Source organism: Bradysia coprophila, unplaced genomic scaffold (genome assembly GCF_014529535.1).
Source record: "Bradysia coprophila strain Holo2 unplaced genomic scaffold, BU_Bcop_v1 contig_350, whole genome shotgun sequence".
NCBI lineage: Eukaryota > Metazoa > Arthropoda > Insecta > Diptera > Sciaridae > Bradysia > Bradysia coprophila.
Window position 1 is genome coordinate 5,442,858 of NW_023503608.1, and position 26,589 is coordinate 5,469,446.

Here is a 26,589-nt window from a genome sequence, read left to right on the forward strand (position 1 = left end):
GCCGTTGTATCTATTATATGTTTTTGAATTGAGAAACGAAAATATTTTCCATTTTCTGGTTTTTATTTTAATTTCGTTTTTCAACAGAATTCTCTCTGCAAAATTTTCCACATTCAAAAATGAGATGTCACATTCTACAATAATATTAAATTATAAAAATGGTTGTCTTGCTGCTGCTAATAAATTAAAAAATAAATTAATTTTGGTTTGAAATCTTTCTAATAAAAGAGCGCTGCGCCAGATTAGCATCTTACCAAATAAAAAAAAACATTTCTTTATTCATGTGTCTTCATCACAGTTGCAATTTAATACACGAACAACGAAAATAGATTTAATTTTCTGTTTTTCGATTACGTCCTCCAACTTTTTGTGTCTTTCGGCGTCATTCAAAAAAAATCAAATTAAAATACGTAAACAACGACAACGAACTAAAACAAGCAAAACGGACAAACAAACGTTAGGTACCAACAAAATTTTACAATTAAAAAAAATGAATTTCTGATTCGGCGTCCACGATTATTTTTTCCTCTTCTTAGTTCCCTTCCTTCACTGACTATCTACTTCGACGGAGTTGACTTTTTCGATATTTCAATAATTTTCCCTTTAATAGAATGTACCCGACCATGATCCCTCATCCGGTGTAACGGCTGTTGCCGACGATGTATTTGACGGTCTTGGTGGTGTCGTCGCTGGTAGACATTGAAAACAATAATTGACACCAAAGTTACTGTCCCAGAACTGTTCACCTTTACACGAAAACCGTACGGCCATCTCCAGCCGTTGACCTATTTGTAGTGAATTGCCGAATATTGTGAAACTGAATTTATCGGAGAATCCGTCGCAGGAACCTTGAATGTAATTGGCTTGGAAGTCGGAGAAACTGCTCCATCCATCCAGCGAATACCGAAGATGAACGGATTTGTTAAAATCTAAATTCCGTACGCGTACACAGCCCGTAATGGTCATGCATACTGGATCGGTGACGGCTGCATTTTCTAAGCACACCTTTTGTTCTCGCACCAAGTCCAGGAATCCGGGCATACCGCCAGGTTGTTGAAACAGTGGCATCAGAATTCGATCAACTGGAGGTCCTAATAATATCGGATCGTCCATTGGGTCGCTGACATGCAAGTCGGCATAGGCTGACAGTGGTACTGTTGGTATTTCATCCATAAACGTTTTAACGTCCGCTAAGTCGAGACCCAAAACATCGGCAAAACGAACGAATTTCTTTCGTCCCGGGGTACCTAAATACGACAGAGACTTTTACATCTAACTTGAAATTGCAAACAAAAGTTGGATTTACCGGGTGGAGTTTTTCCAGTTTTCAATGACGAACATCGACGAACACGCTGTGGTTTGGCATCATCATCTTCTTGTGACACGGTTAAATGTTCCGTTTTTGTTGCATTCGTATCGGCTTCTTGATTTTGGTCACTCGGCTCTGGCGATCGTTCTGGTGAAGATGTGATTAATCTTGGAAAATCCAGTGTCAAGCTTTTCATGTATTCGAATTTGCTTGTATCTGATGTCAGGCCTTCAGTCCGATTGATGTCAGCACTATCATCTGTTGAACCAGAATCCACAGTGTCAAGCGGTTCTCCAGGCATAACGACGTCAGGCATTGCTTCATCCTGTAGTGTGTTGTTGGAAGCCGAACTGAATGCTGTGAATGTCGACAGTGAGGTAGTCGTACTTTGAGATTGCGGTAATGATTCGGAACAACTGTCGCTGTCGATTACTGGATAGGCAAAACCATTCTGATATTCCGACGACGAATCTTTGGCTTTACCATCAACACAGTCGTAATAGTCAATACTTAATGACAGAGAACGCTGATCGGCCTCAGAACTTTCTGGGTCGAAAAATTGTCCATCTGATGACACATGACTATCGCCGCTATTGGTTCGGGACGACAGCGACGAACAAACACCTGATTCGGATGCAATGTCACTAGTTGGTTCTGCTTTCGTTTCATTTTCCACTAGCTTGATGTAATCACTTTCTTCAGCTGGACTGGCTGGACTGTCAATCTCAGCATCGAAATCAAAAAACGAATCTGTTTCGGGAAGGCGGTTCAGTGATGTTGTGTTGTCGGTATTCGATGCACCTTGTATGAGCCATGTGTTTTCAGTGGGAGGTTCTTGAACTATCGGAGAAGGTGGTTGTACAGGTGTGGATGGCTACAAAAAGAACAATATTAGTCGGACCGACGAAAGATGATTAGATGTCTTAGTTACCTGTGTTCCTAGTGTTCGTAATCTTGACTGTAAGCTACGAGCAAATGCTTCTGCCCGATCCCGACAGGACATACCCAATGGTATGAATGATGATATGCCACAAGGCCTTTTTGCTCTAGCTGGTTTGGTAGAAAAGCTCATCTACGATAATCCAATTCTAGAAAATAGGAACGAAAATCAAATTAAATTTTGTTTTCAAACTGTTGAATGAAGCAAAAATTTGGAAAATAACAGAATCTAATATTCGCTCTAATTCCCTAGGCCTTTACTCAAGGTAGCTTCCCTACTCGTTTTAATCAAATTCTTTTTTAAGTTAGAATAATCAACCCACCAGATAAACCTTTTGAATTACATTTGTGACCAATACCAACCACCATATCACAACAGTGACGACAATAAAAACCGGTAAGCAGCTCTGTTTGATACTGTCCTATAATGCAAAACGTTTTAACGGAATGAAGTAGTTCAAGATGGTCCATCAATCTGTTGTTAATACTCTGCCGTTTGTAACAGATTAAACAAGAATTTTGTTTTAAATGCAAATAAAATAGTTCACGGCCGTAAGGAAAATCCTTCGAGTCTATTTATGCAACAACAACTCTGACTGTAAATTTTTTTGTTACAACTTCCGATCGATATTATTAGCTTCCCGTTCGAAAATACTTCGGATTTGTGTTTTTCTTTTCGAAACATCTGCTCATAACCTGTGACTACAAAAGTTCGTGTTAATTTAGATATAACCATTTTGTAAGGTATGCGATCTGTTACACATTGTGTACACGTGAAGAAGTCATTCGAACATTGTTCATTCAATATTATGTGACAACAAATTGCTATTCAAAGCTATTTAAATAAACAAATTTGTATGATTAATGATCTGGTGATAGGTGCCAAAATTTAGCATCGAATTGTTGTACAGAGGAACGTAAAGAAAATGTTATGTGACTGACGAATAAGGTTTCGGCTGATTTTGATTCTTATATGAACCTGAAAGTAACAAGAATTGGAATATTGAAGCGTCTCTGATTCACTCAGACTTTAGATTGAATATATCTCTTCATATCATAGAAGAATCTTTAAAACGATTTTCTTGTTCTTTATTATACGAGACGATACTTTACGGTGCATTTTTAGTCCTCGAACAGTACTACTTGCAGTAGACATGCAATGAGGCCTTTTCTAACGCGAATGTCAAAGGATTTTTTTTAGCAAATAAGAGGAGAGATTTGCAGAACGAGCCGGAGGAGACAAGTTTTGAATGTGGAAGACAAGTGTAGCAAACTTTTTATTATGGCTTATTAAAATTTTTAATTATTGATTTCTTTGACTTTAGACTGTTACATTTTTCAATTACATTTTCGTTGTAGATCAACGCAATCGGACGCTGTTTAAATCAGCTATACTTGTATTACAAGGAAATTTCCCAAATTGGTTTGCTCGTCAGTTAAATAAAATGTATTCGAAGACCAAAATGATCGATTAGAAAATGGTCAGAGAAGTTTTATTTTTCTGTGTTTTTTTATCGGCAAGAAAGTTTTAATTTTATTTCGAAGAAACGTTCAAATACGCTGATACACCAAAATAAACTTGCATTTTGAAAATAGAATTGAAAATTTGCTTACACAACCACATTCACGAAAAATAGAATAACGAGAAGCAAAATGATCAACTGCTTTAATCCTCATGGCTTTGATTATTTTTTATTGTTATCATCTCTGCGCAATAACTTAATATATACAGCCCGCACCAGCTTTACTCATTTTTATTTCTATAAAAAAAACATTGAGCTCTGGTCGCTTTTTTAAGGAGTTTTTTAAGTCCAATGTATAGTAAAGTTATACGGTTTCTCCAAAGACTCAGAGCGCTAGCCTATAAAGTTAACTGGTTACGTACAAATATATCTCAACATCCATCCTTAAACTTAAATTTTTTTCGAATTCTTATCATCATGTTCAAGAAGCCCCCAATCTGAAACATTATTATTGATAGATAATCAGTTATAAACACGAAGTGAAATAAGCAGACTAAGAAGATCAGGAAGTTCCAACGAATCAGCCAGTGTAAAGAGGTAATTCTGTCGTTGAATTAACATGACTATTGACTAAGTAAAATGACTAGGAACCGATTGAAAATATCTCCGCCTCTGATCTAAGAATCATTTTTTTAAATGCTTGTGAACCCGTACAAGCTAAACGTTTCCCAGACTGAGATTTATCCACAGGAAACATATATGCTAAATGCTAATTCGAGGACAAAATCGACGAACTGCAAGCTTTTTAGATTTAAAGATTATTACGAAAATGTTGGCTTAAGACACCGAAAACCTAATTGCGTTATTAGCATCACACGCGAATCATTCGATTCATCTAAAAATAGTTAAATTTGATGATTTTTCGTTTTTATAAATAAAAGCAAAACTCAAATTGAATTCGAAACTTTTGAATATATTATGCAAAAGTACGTTTCAGTTTTTGTTCGAAATGAATGAATGAACGGGCTGAATGAACACATTTAGAATCAGATCTATACTGTGCAGATAAAATGTTGAAAATCTTAAATTTTTTGGCTAAAAAAATGTTTGCTTTGAACTCGAGGCAATGGAATAGGAAACTTTCGGACGGAAGTTTGAATGCTGGTGTGTGCGTTAGAAATATGAATGCAACGAACCACAGTTTTGAAAGTGAAAGAGAGGCTAAAATTAAACTGAATTATGATGAAAATACACATACGCCTCAGTTATTCTATATAGCAGTGAAGTGTATCGCAAAAACTTGTATCACGCGGGGACAATTGATTGACTTTGGTATTCAAAGTTGATGCATACAGGGAAAGGTAACATGCTATAATCTGATACCTATTAAGCTTTGACGCGATATAAGTGAATTCAATAACCTGATACTCCATTGAATATGAGTTATTGTAACAAACGAATTGTATAAATAGAATTTAAACAAAAGCAACCATTCTATCTCGAGCAATAGTTTTCTTTCTTCGTCGTTCATATGCTTCACAAATTAATTTTGTGTGTTCTGTCTGATTCACAACAATACTAAGATAAAATTCCAAGCGCGACTAGTTACTTGACTGCTCTCATACACCAGTAATTGCCCATTGACAATTTGAATATAAATGAAATAAATTTTCTTGTAGAGTGACATAAACTTGCATCTTCTTCGGGCCGTCGGCGCAACATTTCTCTATCAACTTCACTTTAGTTAACCTATTAATGACACAGTGCGATCACTGATCAGCGAACAGAATTACCACTCAACCACTTCATTGTATATCAGCACGATTATTATTCAGAATCTGAAACATAAAAATATACCAGACGCATGCATACATTTTACAGCGTTCGATCTACATTCTATATCCTCTTCTAAATGTCTGCGTGATGTCTTTTATCATCTTATTCGACACTTTAGAGTAGGAACGACCGTATGAGTCAGAAATGTGTTCGTATTTGTTTGTCCCCAGTAGATTTCGTGGTCCGTTAGAGGATTTATATAAAACCATTCTTCTTCCGAAATCTGACGAAGTATACTTATGATGGGATTAGCTAGAATGCTAGAATGTTTTGAAAGATTGAATGGTTCATTGGCTGGAAACACTACTTTTGATGTAGCCTCCGTTCTGACCTTTTTACAATTCTCCAAGTTTAAATCGCAATTAGAACTTAAATTTTTATGCAAACTATCTCATACTAGCGTCGACAGCCAGGCTTCGCCCGTCATAAAATTGACTTAAAAGGAATGGTATTATTAATCTTCCACCATTTGAGTGAAAAATGGCTGAAAAGAACATTCGGAATTCATGAAGTTATGAATTCAATAATATTTTTGAGAGATTACAAAGCTTGCCTTTGCCGTACTTTACAGTTTTATAAAGAGTAACTGGAGATGCTACGAAGTGTAGCAAGGTGCAGCTAGATGTAGCGTCATGTAGCGAGGTGTATTAAAATGCAGCAAGGTGTGGTGACATGTACTGCAGTGAAATGCAGTGAGTTAGGGTTTTATGTATAAGATGAAATTATGTTTGAGACTGAATGATGGGTAATATTCTCGTTGTACAGCTCGTATCTAACGTTTTCAAAAACCACAGATCGATCGATAATTCAAAGTCATACGAACCTTTAATCAATCAAAGTACAGAACAGGTATGACGGATCGGCCAATTCATTATAAACGTATTCAAAATTAATGTCAAAATAATATGAAAATGAGTTAGATTACGTGCGTCGACGACCGACCATACCCTTTTTCACGCTTTAATTGCCTTTAAGTTTCGTTTAACCCATTCTCTAGTCTCGTAGATTTATTCTCTGAAACTTAGCTTTACCACCCCATGCCTTTGACTAAAATAATAATTTGGGCCATTGAACCACTTCAGGCTGGAAAATTAGGTTAATTCGCTCAACTCTAAGTGACCCTTTAATGAGTTTTTTGTTGTTAACGAAAGAGTCAATCGAGATAGGATCATTGGAGCATGGCGTTCTGCGCCACAGTCTTTTGATTAAAAACTAGAATTATTTACATTGCGAAACTAAATTTAGTTATTGCATCTGACTGGCCTAGAAACGACCAAACAGAGTGTGATACTCCTATACGTATCATCGCTTACACACCAAGTTATTCCATAATCGTAACTATTGATTTTTTCCGTTCAAATCAGTGAACTTAACTATAGACTCAACATCAACAACATACTCGATTGTTCAGTCAATTAAATTGTGGAATGTGATTCAACAACCAATCAATGTTTAATAATATTTAACTTAAATAACATTTGACCCGCACAATATCACAGAACCAGAGAAAAAATAACATTAAAATGCTCCGTATATTATTCGTTTGTATGTTGTGATCTACTTATCATTTGGTAGATACCGTGTGGAGACGAAGTTTTTACATTCTTATTATATTGAAAAAAAGAAAATAATTTTCGCCTCGATTTTTACTTTACGTTCGCATATTATCATGTCGTAAGAGATACCGATGATATACCTATCCTATACATAGATATATACCGACTGTCAATTCTGCTGATAATACAATGTTTGAGAGTCAAATAATTTTGGTTTTAAATTGTCAACACTATTGTTGACCACAATTGATGCTAAGAAGAAAAATGCTATCGCCAATGCAGATTATGTTGATTAATTCGTCGTTAACTGGTCGATTAAGTTAGGAAAGATAAAGAGCAAACATACATTTATCTATACATAAGTGTTCTGGTTGTATGGCTGGTAAAAGATGTTTGAACATGTACATAGTATATCCATTCAAATAGCGTACGATTACACAAATATACAGCGAAAAGTTTTTCTCTTCTAATAAAATAAAGTTCAAAGAAAGGTCGTTTGCGCACTTACCGCTTGTGTTATTATTTTGTCGGTGATGTATTCCTCCGCGATAAAAACGAATTTTATCCACAAAACCGTATACAACAATGATTTATAATGAATGTTCTGCTTCTAATTCGGTTTATCTCAAGTTAATGCAATTTGCGATTACAATCCACCAACAAAATGATAGCGATTTGTTGTTCGTTTCTTCGATTTATTTATTTATTTTTTCGTCCAAATGATAACTTTTTACCGTCCCGATTTGTTATGCACTTTTGACTGTTGTTAAATCGTATGTACGTTTAAATTTATCACATGAAACCGATGTAATAAGAAGAAATAAACACTCAGTCGATTTTAATTATAGAAAAATATAAATCGATGTTTATGAGAAGGTGTCGCAGTGTTCCGTTCAAGAAATGAAGAAGAAAAAATTTTCTATCAAATTAAGAAAAATATTCTCTGTTGTTGAATAACCACCTCACTTTCTGTATATAATATCATCGGACAGCAATAAATTTCAGTACGTTTTAATGACACCGAAAATCAAAAGATTCTGATGAAGTCGTCGCGCTTGACTCCACCAAAATTCACTACACATTCTCAACTTTAGAAAAAGCATTTCACTGTCTTCGACATCTGTGATGAGAGTGTCATTCGCAAGGACGACACAAGGTCGTTTGTAATACGCCTGATGGTTTACTAGGTGTTTTATTTATCGAATGTAAACCATGTCTGCGCATGCACGGCATGCACTCGTGTAGAGAAGTCAACGGGGGGTCATTCACTGCTGAATTTTGTATATACCGCATTCGATTTGGGAATTCTGTTGGTGTAGTTGCGCAGGAATTTTGATTGGAAAAAATTCATTCTTGGGGTGAGTACCACTTATACACATGGACACGTTCATCCAGATTTCTACCAAAGTCAAATTTAACTCAAAGTGTGAAAATTAAGCAATCGTCTCACAGTAAACTCTAGTGAAAAACCCCTCTCAAAAAATTGTTTTACGTACTAAAAGGCGTAATGTTATTAAAATGTCGTCCCATATGATCGTTCATTCATTAGTCAGTTTTAAGAGGGAAAATTTAGAATTAAAGTTGAAAAAATAAAACTGCAAATTAGAGAAACTTTTCAACTTTTGCAATTATTTTAATAAAACTTGAAATTTTCACTTCAACATTTCGTTGTAGTATTGCACACACAAGTGGTCACGTTCATTTTTCGTACTTTTTTGACATGCTTTTCATTTCAAATGAAATTAACTTTCTGAAAGAAGTTTTTTGAATGGAAGGCTTTATAGCTCTGAAGTTTGAATAGTTTGAATCGAAACTTGCAATTGAAAGTTTTGTTTCATTAATTATCTGTAACGTATATTTTACTCAACTACTCAACAAGGCACCAACAACATTACATCAAAGTTAGTTATGCATTCAATGAATGTCTACGTTCATTGTCTACATTCAAGTAAATTCCTCCCAAGCTCAACACTCTGATCGTAGTTGAGGTCTTTATTGGAATCAATGTTGCATTTAATTGAGATTAACCTGTTACAGACGGCTGTCATCTGTTATCGACAACGACGGTAATAGTAAACGACAAGTTCTGACTAAAGAGGTCTTATATAGCAAAAAGCAGTTCAAAACAGATGAAGTAAAAGATTTCTGTAAAACTGTTACTATGCTTGCCGTCTGTGACAGGTTAAATAAGCTTCGATCATTGTAGGCGACTAAAGTCCTATCTTAGTTCCTTTATGGTTTTATGTAATTGAAGCATTAGTGACGAACTTCAATGATTCTAAAGTTTCTGTTTTCAAGAATCTACTTTGACACATTAGAAGCATTCATAGGTTTGCGATTGCATAGACTTGCATAGGCTTTAGGTAGAACATATACTATTTATCCGATATTGTCCATACGTCTGTAAAATATATGGAATTTCTGGAAACCATGGAATCGAATGATTTTGAACATCAAATTTCAGAGACCAATTTTGGTAATTCAAATCAGGTATGATTTGAAGTCGAATTTTATTTTCAACCTTTGATCAGTTGAATAGAAATGTGAATCAGGACTAAAACGGAAATATCTATCGATTTTACCCTCACTCACATTTACAAATTGATTTTACATAATTTGCCAAAGGTCTGAAGTGACTCATTTTTGGTAGATATATTCTTTATACGACTTTTCACAGTAACCGCATGAAGAAAAATCTCAAAAATCCACTTAACCCCAACCAAATTTGAGACGAAATTAGCTTCAGCTGGCCCATTCATATTTGTTCACGTGTGACATGACTAATCAACTCGCATTATTGCGTTTAAGGCCATGAGGTTAAATTAGTGGACGAGCTGAAAAACAGCTGAAGCAAATTGCGTCAAAAATGTGGTTGGGGTTAAACTGCTTTCCCTACGCTGTGTTTTCAAAAACCTTGAATTAATTTCTTTTTTTTATCACAAACATGAAATCCAGTTAAATATCTCATTCTGTGAGCTATTGGTTACAATTCGCCACACGATTGTTTCAACTTTCAACCAAATCACAGTGAATCAACAAAGTCAAAAATGGCGTTTTGAGGAAATCAGTTTGGGTCAACTTGGACCAATTTGTGTTAGAACATGAACTTTATTTAATGCGTTCTCGGGCAAGATACCTAGTAATGAGATACATCACCGTTAAATTTCAGGTGAACGATTCGATGAAAAAGTGAACCGAAAAATACATTTCAACGCTTCATTGTATGAAAATAACGCTGCGTTAGAAAGTCTTGCGTGAGAAAATTTTGAAATTCGACCGAAGTTGATTTACTGACTCCGAAGTTGGTTACCACTCGAAAAACTGTTTTTCGACATTTAAGGAATATCAATCAGTTTTTCAGAATTGAACAGATGAAAATGCAGAACGAATTTGCTTCAACTGTTTTTCGGCTGACCCACTCAAACAATCAAACTGTTTTACGTCTTTATATGTTTTTACCACTACCACCGCAGTTTCAATCGTATAAACCGTTTTGATTGAATGTGTTGTTCAGCTGAAAAACAGTTGAATCAAATTCATGCTGAAATTTCACTGCATCCCACTGTATAACTAATGTTGGCTGAAACGTTTTTGTAATAGGCACTTATCGGCGTTTCGCATCAGAAAAACGGCACAATTTATTGTTACGTTAAACTTTATTGTTAAATAATATTTTTGCAATGACTTCCACTAAGTTTAAAACATATCAACACTTTTTTCTCTTAAATATTTTACATATTTTCTCATTTTTACAAATAAACAATAAAAGAAGTAGGGGATGTGTGCGCATCAGACTGACTGGATGGAGGGACGTAAATTAAAATGCGTCAGTTTTGATTGTTGAACATTCGATCCCGTAACAACAGAATCTCGATTCAGCACGTTGCACAATTTAAAAAACAAAAATAAATCGAAGTCAGTCGATCAAAAAAAAATTGGAATGTCTCATAGTTGGTTTGCTTTTGATTTGAAACATATTGGCGCAACATCGACATTTTTTTTCATAAAATATTAAACAAAAAACAAAAATAATTTTTATTTCAATTACCAAGATGGTAATTGGATGATCGTAAAGTTCAGGAAGTTTTTTTTTTAAAATACTTTTTGTGGTATTCGTTTTTGGTATTTAAATGATGATTTAACGATCCACCTAAGTACATTATCTAAATTGAGACACAAAAATGAATATTATTCATATGACATTTGGATTACTTGAAATTTACTGCAATTATTTGAAAAGGGCAAACTGATTCATCTTCTTCCCATTGAATGGATGAATCAATTTTTCTGAATTTTATTTACTAAAAAATAATACGAACATCGTAAACGGCATAGCAGACAGAAAAAAAAACTTTTCCTCCACTCCATATTTCTACTCTTTGTCGCCCATTTTTACTTTCGATGTCATATAAATGCCGACAATCAAACCGAACAAACCGATGGCCGAACCGAAAATTTCAACAATCAAAATTTTCACGAACAAATTTGAATTGGCAGCATCGGCCAAAGCGGCACCAGATCCAACAACACCGACAGCAATGCCACAAAATAGATTGACGAGGCCGACAGCCAAACCGGCTCCGAACATTACATAGCCACCCATCCAGTTGTTGTTGCGGATGTTCTCATTGTTGGTTATGACTTCGGTGCTGAATTCCTGGTCATTAAACACGGTTTTCGATTTGAAAATGGTTCAAGGCGACACAATAAATGGATAAAAAAAACAATTTACCTCTAGCAAACCAGACAATACAATGGCAGTGATCAATCCGTAAATGGCAACAGCTTCGCAGAAAATGACTGAAATCAAATTCTTTGTTTTGATGCGTGGTGCTTTGACACCACCGCCAACGATACTTGTGCCAGTCGTATGGATTCCACTAAAAAGTCATTAATTTTTAACGTGTTTGCGAACATGATCCGAAAAAACCTAAGTGAACTTACAGTGCAGCACCGACTACAGACAATGCAACTGATAAACCAATGCCAATAGTAGCCCACATATACGGCGAGGTTTCTTCCAAGAACCAGCCGACACTAACTCGTTCACCCTTGCCGGTTAGGACATGATATAGAACTGAAATTCAAAATCATTGTTAGAACATTGCCGGTACAGTATGTCAGAGGAATGGTATGTCTGCGGCAGCTGTTTCATTATGGGAATAGGAGAAATATTTTAACCGGTGTCTGGTCGTCCCAATCTAAAGCTCTATAACATTCCATTTGAAGTGAAATTTTGACCGTATCGAAAATCAGTTTCCCAGCAAGTTACTTACTCTTTCTATTAGTAACTAATCTTCCAGCTGTGATGCTTTCCAAAGAAGAAGCCCTAAGATTTTCTTTTCCCAAAGTTTACCTCGAAGCTGTAGATACTGTCATACAACCACAGGAAAATCGGTTAACGTGACTGATAAGAACGTCCATAACTTTGATCCACTGTACCTCGCACTGAACAGATTTTATAAATATTGCTCATAATTCCGAGAAAACATTAAAACCCTCAGACAAACCAGTCATTACTACGAAACAATCCAAACAACTTTACTTGTCTCTTGATTTAACACTATCAGTGACAAATAGATGAAATTAATCATTCGCATTCAGGACTTTTTATTTTATTTCGATAAATTATGATTTTATAAGACAAAAGTACTTCTACGGCATGGGTAAATATTGTTTTAATTTTTTTATAAATCAAATTGAAACTACATATTCAAAGTATTCGCGCTAATATTCACTTACTGCATAGCAAATGGTACCAACCAAAAAAAATAAAAATTTCATAAATTCCATACATTTCAGTAGACAGCAAACTGACAAGGTGCTGACAAGGTGCGATTTCGCAGTCAGTGCAAAAATGAATTAATTTTAATTTTATTTTTATAAAACTAATTTGAACGCGTAGATTTTTTTTAAACTTAAATTTTGAATGAACATAGTGTCTTTGATCATTTAAAAATAAAAAACTTTTTGATGCGAATGATCAATTGGCTGAAAATTACATTTGTCGTGCTAGATGTTCTTACCACATCAACTCTGTTTAAATTTCTGGCTTAAGAGCCAGAATTAAAAAATTCCTTTCTAGAGTTTGTCAACCTGTTTGATTAGTGGTTGAAGAACATTGTGACTTTAGACTTGGAACACACTCCTAGACTGAAACATTTGCGGATATTCAACATTCGAACAATGTGCAGTTCGTCTTGAACTCCATACCGCGTAAATGTTGCAGCACGACCTATGCCATTCACCAATTTATTTATAAAAAACACTCTCAATGACCAGATAAGCCTTTTTTTCAATAGAATGCAAAAGTGACACAACAATGAACGATGTCAGCTGATTGAAAATTTAACCTCCTGTATGTGAAGAGACCAAAATCATGGACAGTAGCAAAAACTAATTACGAATTTAGGAGGAACAGTCCACGCAGGTAGATGTTTGGGATAATAGCAAGGTAAAATGTGATACAGAAAAAAACACTTACTCAATACGGTGGACACAGAGACCAGTGATCCAACGAATGTATATCCAATTGCTGAGCGCATATACATCTTGGCGATATTTTGTTGTTCCTGATGATGAGATGGGAATTCCAACAAGGAAATTGATTAAAATTCAGTTAATATTCAAGATAACAGCAAAATTGCAACCTTTTTTCACTTGGTTTGCCTTCCGAATCGATCCACAAAAGTCACAAGTGCGAGATGATGATTATTTTGTCATGTGATATTGAACGAAATGTCACCGTTCGGCTGCTTTCGTGTTTTTCTTCTTTTTTATCCACATTCCACACACCAAAAACGAGTAAATTTATTGGCTGGGTCGTTACATTTTGACAGTTCAGCCATACGTATCATTTAAAAACATAAACATTGGTCGGTTGTTCTTGATTATTTTGGTTGCTTATTTTGTCCAGTGCAACCGGAAAACAATTGTGATGAAAGCTGCGATATTTCGGAATGCTAATTGCCGTAATTCTGTTTACGCAAGAAGTTCGATAAATCGTTTCCGCGTTCCCGATGAATTCGTATTTTGGACAGTTGAATTCGCAGATTACAAACCAATATTTTATGAATCAGACGTTTTGAGTGGCAAACCGTGGGCTGATCCGAAAACTGGTAAGTTTTTTTTTAGATTTTACAGAGGGCAAGCATTTGAGCAGATTTTCTTTCGGATCTACTACTTCACTTGTTTTAAGTATTTTCAGCACATCGATTCAAACTTCCGTCACTTTTTGAACTTACTTTATACTTACTTGATACATAAGACCGAATTAATGAGGGCTTGTTGTTTATTCCTGCACTCGTTATCAATAAGAGATGAAAGCCTCTTGTAGTTTTACTATTTTCAATATCTTCTATATTACTGAAGGTAACTGTGACTTAAGTCAAATATTAGAGGGCCAAAATCATATCAGGAAAGCATTGGATAATTTAACTAGCTATAACAAACTACTTTCTTTTGACTCTGCTGCAAGGGGGAAACAACAATGGAAAATCTTGTCCTACCGTTCGGCCATTCGCCCACTATTATTCGCCTATTATTTCCCCATTATTCGACTTCATTCGCTCATTATTCGCTTTAATTCGTTCATTATTTGCTTAACACAGTCCCACCATTCGCTCGTGTTGTTTCCCCCTCGGTTCGCTGACGATCGTAGATGAAATTTCTTACCAATGGGGAAGTCTTACAAACCTCTTCATATTCGGACGATTCTACAAAAATCTCAGCATTCTTCTGTGAAGTCAATATTGTGACGAACACGATGATGAATTATGACACACTTAAGCACATCAGATCTAGCTCCCTACCACCGACCATTACATGGTCACTTTTTAATTTAATTCAATAATTTAGCAATAATTTCCTTCTACCTCCTTGTGTAGATGACAAGAACTTCTTCCCCAAATGGAATCAACTTGATGGAAAAGTAAGCCGAATATCGCATTGCGGCGAATATAAAATCGTTCAGGATTATCCTCAAAATCCGTGTGGTCGCACTGGAATCATCGGACGTGGTCTGCTTGGACGCTGGGGACCTAATCATGCCGCTGACCCGATTGTTACACGTTGGAAACGAGATAATACGGGGAAAATACTAACAGATGACCAATCTGGATCGTAGGTTTTATCTGTTCATTTTCTGACGATATGCATTGTTCACTTAATTCACTTATTGTCTCAGAAAAATTCTTCAAATGGTGGCAATCGAACGCTTAGATACGAAAGAGTGGGCGATTCCAGGTGGTATGGTCGATCCGGGCGAAAAAGTTAGCGAAACTGTTAAACGAGAGTTTATGGAAGAAGCTTTAAGCTCAACTGGTAAAGAAAATTCTGAAAAGCGCTGAGAGTTTGCTTCATTGCCACAACTGATGATTCAACGTTTATTTTAGCCGACCTATCGAAAAGTCTAACCGAATTTTTCAACAACGGAACCGAGGTATACTCAGGATACGTTGACGATCCACGAAACACAGATAACGCATGGATGGAAACGGTTGCTTACAATTTTCATGATGACAGCGGTGCAATTGTTGGTGATATAAATCTTTGTGCGGGAGATGATGCCGGTAAAGTTAAATGGATGGATTTGAATCGAAATGTGGTTTTGTATGCAAGTCATAAGAATATTGTGGAAATCGTTGTCACACAATTAAACGCGTTTTGGTAATGCAAAAAGAATGAAAAATTTAGTTTCAATTATACCCTATGCTGAAGATGCTATGAAAACCAATTTGTCAATCTGATGCGAACTGTGACAAAAACTCTGACTGAGGCGGTCTTAAATATCAAAACGCATGTTCAATAGAATTCACTTCAAAATTTTCAGGTTTTATTAACTTTTAATAGGGGTAAACCATTATGGTTCGTATTATATCTCTCACCTTACGGTAGGGCAAGTGAACTTTCAGTAGCTCGAAATATAAAACTATTTGTGCTACTACAACGTATAACCGTATCTCGGTTCAAGATGAAGTAAACGGTCGGAAACGATGGTCCCATTTTAGCTTCACAAAGAAACGATTATGAACACTGACAAAAAAAGTTTCGAAAAACTCATCTGTTGTAGGTAACTTTGTCTCCAGGTAATCTACAATAGCTGCCACAGCTGTAGCGCCCCATACAAAAAATACAACTGCGGCAGATAATGTAGATTACCTGGAGACAAAGTTACCTGCGACAGGTGAGTTTTTCGAAGCTTTTTCTGTCAGTGAAATCGGCTAAAATTTACTTGATTTAATGAACGATACCTTTCATTCTCCGACTGACCACTGCAACCTACCCTCACTGCAAAGACGTTATCTCATTGAACCGATTTACGTTAATTTTTTTCTGAGATTGTTGTAGATAAGAACTTTTATTTTATGTTTTACAGAAGAGCCCTCTACACTCTTTCGACAATAGACAACAGTAGCAATCTTCCAATATGTGCCTTTGAAAAATGAAAATTTTCAAAATCGGCTTGTTAATTGCAGGTGATACAAGATCGAAAATGTTGGTCTGATTCGCAATGACAACATTTTTAAGTTTCTTTCTTTTTTAAACTTTTTGGGTTTAAGCCTTTGGGTTTTTCTTCCGTATTAGGCATCAGGTAATGTTGAAATATAGCAAAAGTTAAAAACAGTGACCCTATGCGAGACTGATATGAGCTCTCGGTTCAGTCTATAATTTCTACGATGTAGAATCACTACTCTTGTGCATTCTATAGAATATGTTTTTCTAATATTTCTAATATGGAATGTTTTGATCAAATCTTCAAATCTACACATAATCAATGCGGTATCAATCGCACTAACTTGATACTTACGAACAACATGACGTTGTATAACACTGTGTGAAATTGAAGCGTTACACTAAGAACTTGTTATTTTCAACTGCCAATATTTATGCGCAGTGATGAAAGTCTATAAGTAAGACTAATTGCTCAGCTCATTTACATATTTGTACAGTATGTTTTATGGAACTTAGATCAATGAATTGTAAACATATTCTTCACATGTGAAACAAACACTTTCCCTAACCATGGAATGAACGTTGTTTTCTATGCGAAAATTTTCCACTGCGCCTTGAATTTTCTTCTACGTGACCCCTCAACATAAACAGCATGATGTCAATAATAGTGATACAGGCGATAATATGTAGGGTAGCCAAGCCATGTATTCAACTGAGAGCACAAACAATATTTATATTGAATTAGATGTTCAATGATAAAATTATTTAAATGTGAATTTAAGCTAAAGGGTTTTGCTATGGTTGTTACTCTTCAGAAATAGTTCACATCATTTTAATGTGCTACATATATGGATAATTCCAGCTAAAAAGTGGAATTTCTATCGGTTCCTCCAATTGCTCAAGCTTTAAAATGTTGTTTAGATGTAACATACTAGACATAATTCATTCAGGCTTCCGTCCTACGAGAGCAGATGCTCGTCGATCGGTATTGAAAGATTGTCACGAAGGCGCTTTAATCTGGGAGCGATGTTCGTTTACGACATCCTGACTGGCCGTATCGATTCTTCTGGTTTGGTTTCGAAATTTGAGGTGAATGTGCCGGTTAGGGTGTTCAATGTGTTCTTGCAGTGTTTTGGCGTCTCTGTCTCTCGGAACGTTTTTCGTGCTTCGGTGAGGGCATTTGCACTCACTGATTCGGTTATGAAAAAGCACGGGCTTTTGCTATCGGGGGGCTGACAGTTTTAGTATCCGTTGATTTAAGCAGCTATAGTTGACGTCACGCTGATTCATTCTTTGTTCAATCTATTTTCATGACACTGTCACCATTTGCGTACGACCACATTATCCTGCTTTGCACACGTTTTCAATTCACGCACGCACTGCCACATAATACACACGCTACTCCAAACTCACGCTTTTACTAGGGACCTGAATAATCTAGTAGCCCTTGATATTTTGCGAATAAAATTTTTCAATTTATGTCAGTGTTCATTTGAGTTCATTTTCATCCCGTGTATTAGGTCCCTTATTTGACGTTTCGAAAATGAACCACTCCTGCCTGGTTTATTTTACTCTGCCGTGACACGATCCATGTGATTTTGTAATTTGGACTTGGGCAAAGGCTAGGGTCGTCTTTGACGGGTCGACTGGGACGACACTCGCCTCCGGTTTATGCTCATTATTAAGCCAGTAAGCGAAAGCAGTTGGCTTTAATGTAATAAATAGATAAATAAAATAAAAACATCAAAATCTGAAGTGGAAGCACTTTTGTTCATGTTGTCTACAGCTGGGCTGAACTAGCAACCTCTGGTTTATAAATCCAGCGTAGACAACATGAGCAAAAATGCTTTCACTTCAGATTTTGATGTCTAGTATGTTTCACTTAATAAAAATTAAAAAATTTGTTGGTTTAGATGTTGTTAAGATGTTTTGCGTTAACCTGTTACAGACGGCTGTCATCTGTTATCGGCAGCGACAGTAATAAGAAACGACAAGCTCTGACTAAAGAGGTCTTATATAGCAAAAAGCATGCTCAAAACAAATGAAGTAAAAGATTTCTGAAATCAATCTATAGAAAATCTTTGATCAAATGGAGTAAAGCTGTTACTATGCTTGACGTCTCTGACAGGTTACTCTCTGATGTAGCTGCCTGGGGTGGGGGCCAAAGATATCAGAGTTTGAAAATAATGTTACATGGATACGACGCAGTGGAAATTGCCATATACTTTATGGTCCTCTATCCTCTATTTTACTAAAATGCTTTATTAAAAGATTTTGTCGCTAAATAAAAGCATAATGAATGAAACTATTACTTTTATGTTCACCGAACATTAATGCCAGAATAATATTTATTCATATCCTTTAATATGAACGATAACATTCACTGCGTCACTCCCACATCGCATAACACTATAATAAGTGTACGTATAATCGAAGATACCTTTTAGACTGAGTGAATTTATTATTTATGTAGGGGATGTTCACAAATAACGGAACTCTAAATTTCTGGAATCTATCCCTTCAACTTAACGTTACGCATTTTTCCTTTACCCTTGATATGATGTAAAGCTTTTAAAATCATATAAACAATTATTTATTAAAAATTGCTGAAACTTTCAAGTACTCGCAGGATAAAAGAAAATTTATATTCGCATGTGAATGGATTTTTTCGATGAGTTAAAATTCCGAAAACGATGAAAACATCACCGACGACACCACTTAACTCTTAACATTTTAATTTTCAAACGAAAATATGCAAACGAGTCGGTTAACTTGAAATTTTCATAATTTTTTTTTTCAAAATTCAACAATTTGTCTATTATAACTAGATCAGTTTGGTAAGTCTCTCTAAAAGAATTTTATTGTGTTTACAATGGCTTTGTAACACTGAAGTGAGTATTCACATAAGTTCAATTTTCCCGGTATGAAGTTGCGGGAAACGTCTTTTTTTGTTCACTTTTTATTGTCATAAATTTGTACTCGTTTTTTAGCTGATTATTCTTTTTCATCATTTTTATCTCATTGGACCAGTCAAAAGTCACCATTAGGGAGTGCCGGTATTGTAGACTTTAGCCAAGATTTGAGTGAGATATTCTACATTTAACTATCACGTTGTCAAATCATATAAAATTGATTGGATAATCTTCTACTGTGAGGGCTGTCTTGGATTGTTCATTGAAATATCGGGTTATGCAAAACAATTTCATAAAGAATAGTATTCTATTTGGCAGCTGTCGACTATGATCACTTTTGCTTGAAGTGCGTTGCGTTAGTGTAAACATTATTCTATTTTACTTACATAAGTAATATTCAACCTTTGCTATGTGTTTTGGTTAAAACTAGGGAGAATCTGCAATTCCTTTTTTATATAAGTTGAAAAAGTTAAAAAACAATTAATGAACGAAGTTGTATTAATTGTGGAATTTCCGTATTCGTCTATTTTTTTTGTTACATGTCCCGCACCTCTATCAGATAGTTTATGATGTCGGTTCGGTACGCACATTGCAACAATAAAATTTTTGATTTAATTATTTCGACTCGCCAACAATGTATGTTATGCATGTAGGTATGTGTCTCTGTATCAAAGGCATTTGTACATTAACCAAATTTTTATGATAAAATGATGAACGCTTTTCTATGAAATTTTGTTCTATTATCACAGCTAAATGGTTGGGTATATACTTGCAACTGTATAATTAAATTATTTAAAACAGTGAACCAACAGCAGAAGACTTTGAAAAATCTACAATTTCGGTTGTATGATCATATTTCCATCTGTGTTACCAGCACCAATTTCAACAGTGGCAATGGAGAAAATGTGTAAACCAATATTATCACTTTGATCTTTTTGAAGGTCCTCGGCTGTATAGGATATGTGTATTCTGTAATCGGAATGTTTGAAACATTTATTTATGAATTCGTTAGTTTATGGATTATATTTCCATTTTAATTATGAATAACGAGAAGAGGAAAATATGCACAGTAATATGTGGAAAAAGGACTGGATTTAGGATTTAAAACCCACAACACTCTCATCTACCAATTTGAACCAGTGCGAGGAGTAATTCATTAAAAGCTTCATTATTGTTGGCATTAAATGGCATTTAAGTGGATTTTGTACTACTACTTTTCGCGGAAAGCGCTCGTATATCAGGGCATATTTTAGGGGAATTAAATTCCAGGAAATTCCCTAATTGTTTCTCTAAAATAACAATAGCACAAAGTGCCCCTTTTTCGGAAGGTGTTGCAGAAACTAACTTTTAATATTTGGGGATTCATTTCGATTATTATACGTGAAAATTTCTCGAAAAGGACCGAAGTTATCTGCTGTGTTAATGACTGAGTACTCCCTGCTCTTATCAAATTTCAATTAACGACAACGATAAAGACGGCAAATTTTCCAAAATTAATTTAATTATTCAGCAGGGAAATTAAGTCTATATACCGAACAAAAGATTTCACGTTTCGAACTTAATTTCTTTCTACCATTCCACCTAATGTGGTATAATATGAAATTTAATTGATTTTATCCGCATATTTGATGTTAGACGAAAATAGCATACAAATCTCTCGGTTACAGCAATGATTGATAGCTGAGTGGACGTAAACACAAATAATAATGCGAATAAATTCGTTTGTTTACAGTAAAATGCGGTCTGAACTAATCTACTAACACAAAAAAAAACCTCGTAAAACTGGACCTGTGACGCATAACGTCTTGTCAAGCGCTTTCAAATGAAGTGATATTGACTTTGAAATGTCAACACATTGACGTCACGTTAGCTTTAGCCGTTTAGAACTAAATAGACAGTCTATACATTCTATTATTTATTCAAAAAATCTTGTACTTCATTCGTTTATTTTACTACATAAAACCAAATTAACCGTAAGTTATCGCTTGATTCTTCTATTGTTGTTGACAACAGGTGATGGTTATAAAGTATATTTCTGCAAATCCATTCGGTAACTGGCGAAACTATATTTTTGGCAGAATTCTCAATGCTGAAATCAGGATGGTCTTTGGGCAGTGAAATATAGACCTAGAATTCTTCACATTGATTTTTCTATTTTCTTCCAAAATAAAACATAAGAATTATCTCAACCATTATAGCACTCCCTCCGGAGCGTCTCAACGATCTCAAATTATGTCTTACTTTTCATACAATTTCAAAACCAAATTGGCAAGTGCAAAGAGTACTATTCTAGAGATTCTATTGTATTCCTATTGGTTGGAGACTTGCGTCACGGTTACTATTTATGTCGATGATAACAATGGACGACATAATAGATTTGCATGTGGTAAGGTTGTTTACGTGTTACGGCAATGTTAATGGTGCTTCGCTCATAAGAAATGTGTACTTACGTCGCCTAATCACGTAAAGCACAGTACGTATGTGGTTCCAAATGTGTAATGTACTATTATAACTTGTTTCGCCGAATTCATTTGAATACTACCGCCCGAATAACGCCCGAATACTAGTGGCGAAGAAATACGAAATTTTTGGAAATCAAAATTGGCATATCCGTTATAATCATCGCCGGGTTAATCTCGCACCAACTTTATCATACAAACATAAAATCATAATAATTCCGTGTGGTTTTATTAGAACAATTTTAGTCATTTTAATCTTTTGATGCGAAAGACAAACTTCTACTTCGGTCTAAGCTATATATGTGTATAACGCAGTAATGATGCCCTGCAATGTTGTATCTTGCGCAATAATTTCAAATGAACATCTATCACACAATATATCTAGAGTCAGTTTTTTCGTTAAATACGAGCACTCCGGTCGCACAACCGTACCATTCCACGTTTGTAATTTCATTGTGCGTGTTGTTTGCTGAAAGTGGTAGAGATTCCTCAGCTAGAGTGGTGTTTATATTTACATGATAGTGACGTTCTTGAAAGGATGGTGCCATAAATTGAGTTTAATATAAAAAATAAGTGAGAAAAATTAATTGCAAAAGTTAAAAGTGGAAAAAAGCTCGTTAACAAACTTGTTGTGAGTAGTTTGTTAGCACAAAGTAATTAGCGTAATTATTAAAAAACATTTTTTTTTAAATATTAACAAAATACCAACAATTCCTTATCGTGAAAAAGTTTTACATAAAATTAAAACCAGTTTAATTATACCAAACAAATTCGTTCGATGTGGTAACGTAAAAATATCGCATCAATCAATATCCCTTACAGTGTGATCTAAATAGAATAGGAAGTGATTTTTCTTCAGTTTTCAAATGATTATTCTAACAAACGTACATGTCCTTTTTCGCCTTGAGTGGTCGTATTAAATATTAAAAAAGGTAGGAAGTAATATGCAATTCTTCAAGTGGAATTTCTTGTTGCTGAGTAGTTGATAATTTGATAAGTTTGATAAGTCTCAAAAAACAGATTTAGCATTGATAGAGCTGAAGGACGTTTTTTCATTTTCCTTTTTTTTATTTAATTTACTGCATGTTACAAAACTCATACGGTGGATTATCTCTTCAACAAACACTTTAAGGTCGAAGATTCAAAATGATCCACGCTGATTTTAGGCACAAATTTCGAAAACACTTTATTTGAATTTTTCCACTAAATATTTTGTTGTATTAGAACAGAACAATTTCTCATGCGTGTGGTGTGATTAAGCTTTTTTTCTCCCCTCAATAGGCCGTTGGGGAGAAATAGAAATTTCCTGATTCGAACTATCACTTTTTTGTTTTCAAAAATGGTACAGCGAAATAATGTTTTCGTTTCGTGTAGAAAAACAGGTAATCATGTGAAACGTTGTGTAAGCCTCTCTGAGGAATAGGAAATTTCAACTCGAGCGAAATTTTGAAATATTTTATTTACTCCACTCGGTAAACAAAGGCATCGAATTAAAGTGATATCCTGAAAAAAGATTTTGATATCTTCAAAAAATGTTTTTGATATCTTGAAAAAAGATTTTTTATATCCTGCCGGCATGATACACAAAAAAATAAATTTTGATACCTAAAAAAGATAATTTTGATATCTTGAAAAATGTGATGTGATCTCTCAAAATTGATATCCCCAAAAATGATTATGATTCACCGAAATTCGAAATTGATACCCAGCAAAAGGAATTCTGATATCTACGAAAAAGGAATTGATGACCCGGAAAAAGAAGTGTGATATCACCAAAAGATATTTTGATAACCCAAAAAAAAGAAAGTGGTTTCATGGAAAAGGAAGTGTTATATTCATAAAAAAGAAAATGGTAACGCGGAAAAATAAATTCGATATTCTCGAAATAGAAATTTATAATCAGGAAGAGGTGTCTATTAGAGTGCTATTTGCAGTATATAGACTGAAGTAGCCGCCAGATTTCTCGCCATTTCGTTTTCCTTTTTTCTGGCGAGAAAGTTGGCGGTGGTTACTTCAGCCATCGGACTAAATTAGTCCCCAGTTTTGTCGTCAAAGAGCTTTTTTGATACTGGGAGCCAGTCTATAATTTGGTTCTATAAATTTAAATTTTATATAACACAAATGACACAATCCAATTATTTATTAGACGATGTAATAGAAAAAAAATTAACTCCTTCGCTTCGCTCCGGGGCAATGGGCCGGATCGCTCGGCGTGTTAAAACGCTTTTTATGTGCAATGAAAATTGGTATTCATTTCGTAAAAAGATGAATTCTGTAGGGACGAACTAAACTCCTTTACGTTACATTTCGGAAAAGGATGAATTCCCTAGGAACGAACTTAACGCTTTTACGGCGAGAAGACTTACACAGACTAATTATTAGACGATGCGAGAGAAAAAAATAACTCCTAAGTTACCGACACCTGGTAAGTGTTTCCAGTTACGCACACGGAATTTTGAAAACCATCACATTTTCTGTTTCAGTGTTTTAAGTTTCTGATTTCTCCATATAAAAATAGGAGAGCGCGAAAGGCGTGTATGAAAATTATTTTTCCATGATATTAAATTTATTATTTAAAGACCACGTTCTGCCAGTCTTTGTAACTTCTCCGCACTGGATTTGCAACTCTTTTTGCAACTATTTTTTCACATGCAACTCTTTTGCAACTCTTTATTTTTGCGTGTAACTTTTGCAATTCTTTTTTTCAGAATGTAACTCTGTGCAACTCTTTTCAGTGCGGGACCCCTCGGGGTTTGGTCTCATTTTCTCATCTGTGATGTGAAAAAAAATATTGTCTGGTTATCTTTATTTGTTTCGGACATCAAATTTATTTGTTTCAGACATCAAAATTATTTGTTTCGGATATCAAATTTATTTATTTTGGACATCATGCGGCAAGATATCAAAATCTATTTTTTCGACAAATTATTTTTTGAGGATAAAAATTGCCAAAAACGCAGAATATCAAAATTATTTATTTGGGATATCAAATTCTTTTTTAGAATTATCGATAAAAATACTTCTCGTAAACAAATGACTGTTTTTGTGATACAACCTTGACAATAGATGACAAATTCAGATCGACTTTGCTGCATTAGAAAAAAGGTTTGTCGTGACTCCAAGGGTCCAACGCACTCTAAAAGATTAACGAATGATAGGTTTGCAGCACGAGCCGAACGCTAGTTCTAGAATCGAGGTTGAAAGTCCCTGATCATGTTAGGAACACAATGTTCTCTAACATTCTTTACAAACTACACACACGGAATTTTGAAAACCGACACACTTTCTGTTTCTGTGTTTTACTTGAGTTTCTCATTTCTCCATATAAAAATAAATGCAAAATTCACAAAAAAAACCAGTAGACAACGAAACAGAAAATGTGTCGGTTTTCAAAATTCCGCGAGTGTATACTATACTAGAAATAGAAATTAGTTCTTCCCATACACGAGTTCTTTTGCTGTGAAAAAAGTGTGTCTACTTTTGGAAAAATGTGAAATGATGCGTTTTCACGGTTGATTTATCACTTTTTCTCACTTCGGTAATATGTACACAAAAAAACTCTCGAAGAACTCGAAATTGCAGATGTATAGCTTAAAATCATCATGAAATTTTGTGGTTTACTGTTTTCTTTAATGTTCTGTATGGAGAAATGTAAAAGTCAAGTAAAACACAGAATCATAAAATGTGCTGGTTTTCCGACAAAATTCCGTGTGTGTATCTTTGCAAAACTACAATGAGTTTTCGCTTCCATTGTACTCAGTTAAAACGAAAATTTGAAAAACTTGAATAACCTTGCCAATTATTATATAGTTCGTAGTGATCAGCGTATAGACAATGTGTCTACACATTTTTATTTAGCAACAAATTTTGTTTATAAGAATAATCTTCCATTTCCTTTGTTTTCCGATGATTTGAATATAGTAAAAGAAAGGTTAAGACTATTGGCACTGATCATAATGTGGCTATTGGCACTTTGTGTGACACTTTGTGCCGATAGCCACAGTATAAGAAAGAGACTATTGGCACATTATAATGTTTGCAATATTATAATGTGACTATTGGCAAACAACTTTGAGGACTGAAAACTTATGTGATTTTATTTCGTATTGTAGGTCTAAGTTCGATTCAATCGACGTAAGCTCCAATGAAAATAGTCTCTATTTCAATATTTGGACTACACCTACACTATAATAAGGAGACCATTCGCACTGAAAGACAATAGTCATTGGTCAAAGTGCAATAAAAAATCTGTTGTTCTCTCACATTTTAAGAAAAACTAACGTTAATCTCTGCCAATTTCAAAATGTTAGCAGACCATTCGACTGCAAATGGCTCAGACATTGACTAATCTTTCGTTTCAACTATCAAAAGAACATGCTTTTCAAACCAAAATTTTACTTCGTTAGATTTAGTGAATTATATTGACATTGAGTCGTGACAACAATCTGAACAAAAATAATCAATATTTTTTACTTCCGACGCTTTGAGATTTTTGAGATGAATAATTCAGTTGGAACAAACGAAACTTCTTCCTAGCACAATCTGTAGAAGAATGAATTCAGTTGAAACAAACCAACCTCCTTACCTACATAGTATGTAGAAGGATTATTAAACGATGTCGAGCTGTCAAAGTTACGCGTTTTGATCGTGCTAAAGATTTTG

General features: G+C 34.9%; 3 protein-coding genes and 1 long non-coding RNA gene across 4 annotated transcripts; 2 read left to right on the forward strand and 2 right to left on the reverse strand.

Annotated features, from left to right (window-relative positions):
- Positions 1–601: 601 nt before the first annotated feature.
- Positions 602–8,235, reverse strand: LOC119080432 (glycogen-binding subunit 76A). The gene is made up of 4 exons (XM_037188789.1): positions 7,612–8,235; positions 2,241–2,397; positions 1,307–2,183; positions 602–1,247 (listed from the first exon to the last, which is right to left on the reverse strand). The coding sequence occupies exons 2-4, from the start codon at positions 2,379–2,381 to the stop codon at positions 604–606; spliced, it is 1,662 nt and encodes a 553-aa protein (XP_037044684.1). The 5' UTR covers positions 2,382–2,397; positions 7,612–8,235; the 3' UTR covers positions 602–603.
- Positions 5,142–26,220, forward strand: LOC119080577. The gene is made up of 3 exons (XR_005088347.1): positions 5,142–5,153; positions 17,008–17,014; positions 26,082–26,220. It is a non-coding gene; the product is annotated as an uncharacterized LOC119080577 (long non-coding RNA).
- On the reverse strand, positions 10,823–13,841 carry LOC119080521 (V-type proton ATPase 21 kDa proteolipid subunit). Its single transcript, XM_037188931.1, has 5 exons — positions 13,754–13,841; positions 13,588–13,675; positions 12,048–12,180; positions 11,836–11,983; positions 10,823–11,760 (listed from the first exon to the last, which is right to left on the reverse strand). Exons 2-5 carry the CDS (start codon positions 13,652–13,654, stop codon positions 11,476–11,478), a joined length of 633 nt encoding a protein of 210 aa, XP_037044826.1. The 5' UTR covers positions 13,655–13,675; positions 13,754–13,841; the 3' UTR covers positions 10,823–11,475.
- LOC119080510 (ADP-ribose pyrophosphatase, mitochondrial-like) lies at positions 13,935–15,792 on the forward strand. The gene is made up of 4 exons (XM_037188919.1): positions 13,935–14,221; positions 14,990–15,224; positions 15,289–15,425; positions 15,497–15,792. Exons 1-4 carry the CDS (start codon positions 14,041–14,043, stop codon positions 15,772–15,774), a joined length of 831 nt encoding a protein of 276 aa, XP_037044814.1. The 5' UTR covers positions 13,935–14,040; the 3' UTR covers positions 15,775–15,792.
- Positions 26,221–26,589: the final 369 nt, after the last annotated feature.

Bases quoted from the DNA above. Each gene is read 5' to 3' on its own strand.
- LOC119080521 (XM_037188931.1), bottom strand. From the start codon at position 13,654: ATGTATATGCGCTCAGCAATTGGATATACATTCGTTGGATCACTGGTC. The intron at 12,181-13,587 runs GTAAGTGTTTTT...TTTGAATTTCAG, and splicing joins CTCTGTGTCCACCGTATTGA to TTCTATATCATGTCCTAACC. The intron at 11,984-12,047 runs GTAAGTTCACTT...ATGACTTTTTAG, and splicing joins TCTGTAGTCGGTGCTGCACT to TGGAATCCATACGACTGGCA.
- LOC119080510 (XM_037188919.1), top strand. From the start codon at position 14,041: ATGAAAGCTGCGATATTTCGGAATGCTAATTGCCGTAATTCTGTTTAC. The intron at 14,222-14,989 runs GTAAGTTTTTTT...CTCCTTGTGTAG, and splicing joins GTGGGCTGATCCGAAAACTG to ATGACAAGAACTTCTTCCCC. The intron at 15,225-15,288 runs GTAGGTTTTATC...TTATTGTCTCAG, and splicing joins ACAGATGACCAATCTGGATC to AAAAATTCTTCAAATGGTGG.
- LOC119080432 (XM_037188789.1), bottom strand. From the start codon at position 2,381: ATGAGCTTTTCTACCAAACCAGCTAGAGCAAAAAGGCCTTGTGGCATA. The intron at 2,184-2,240 runs GTAACTAAGACA...TTCTTTTTGTAG, and splicing joins TACGAACACTAGGAACACAG to CCATCCACACCTGTACAACC. The intron at 1,248-1,306 runs GTAAATCCAACT...TGTCGTATTTAG, and splicing joins AACTGGAAAAACTCCACCCG to GTACCCCGGGACGAAAGAAA.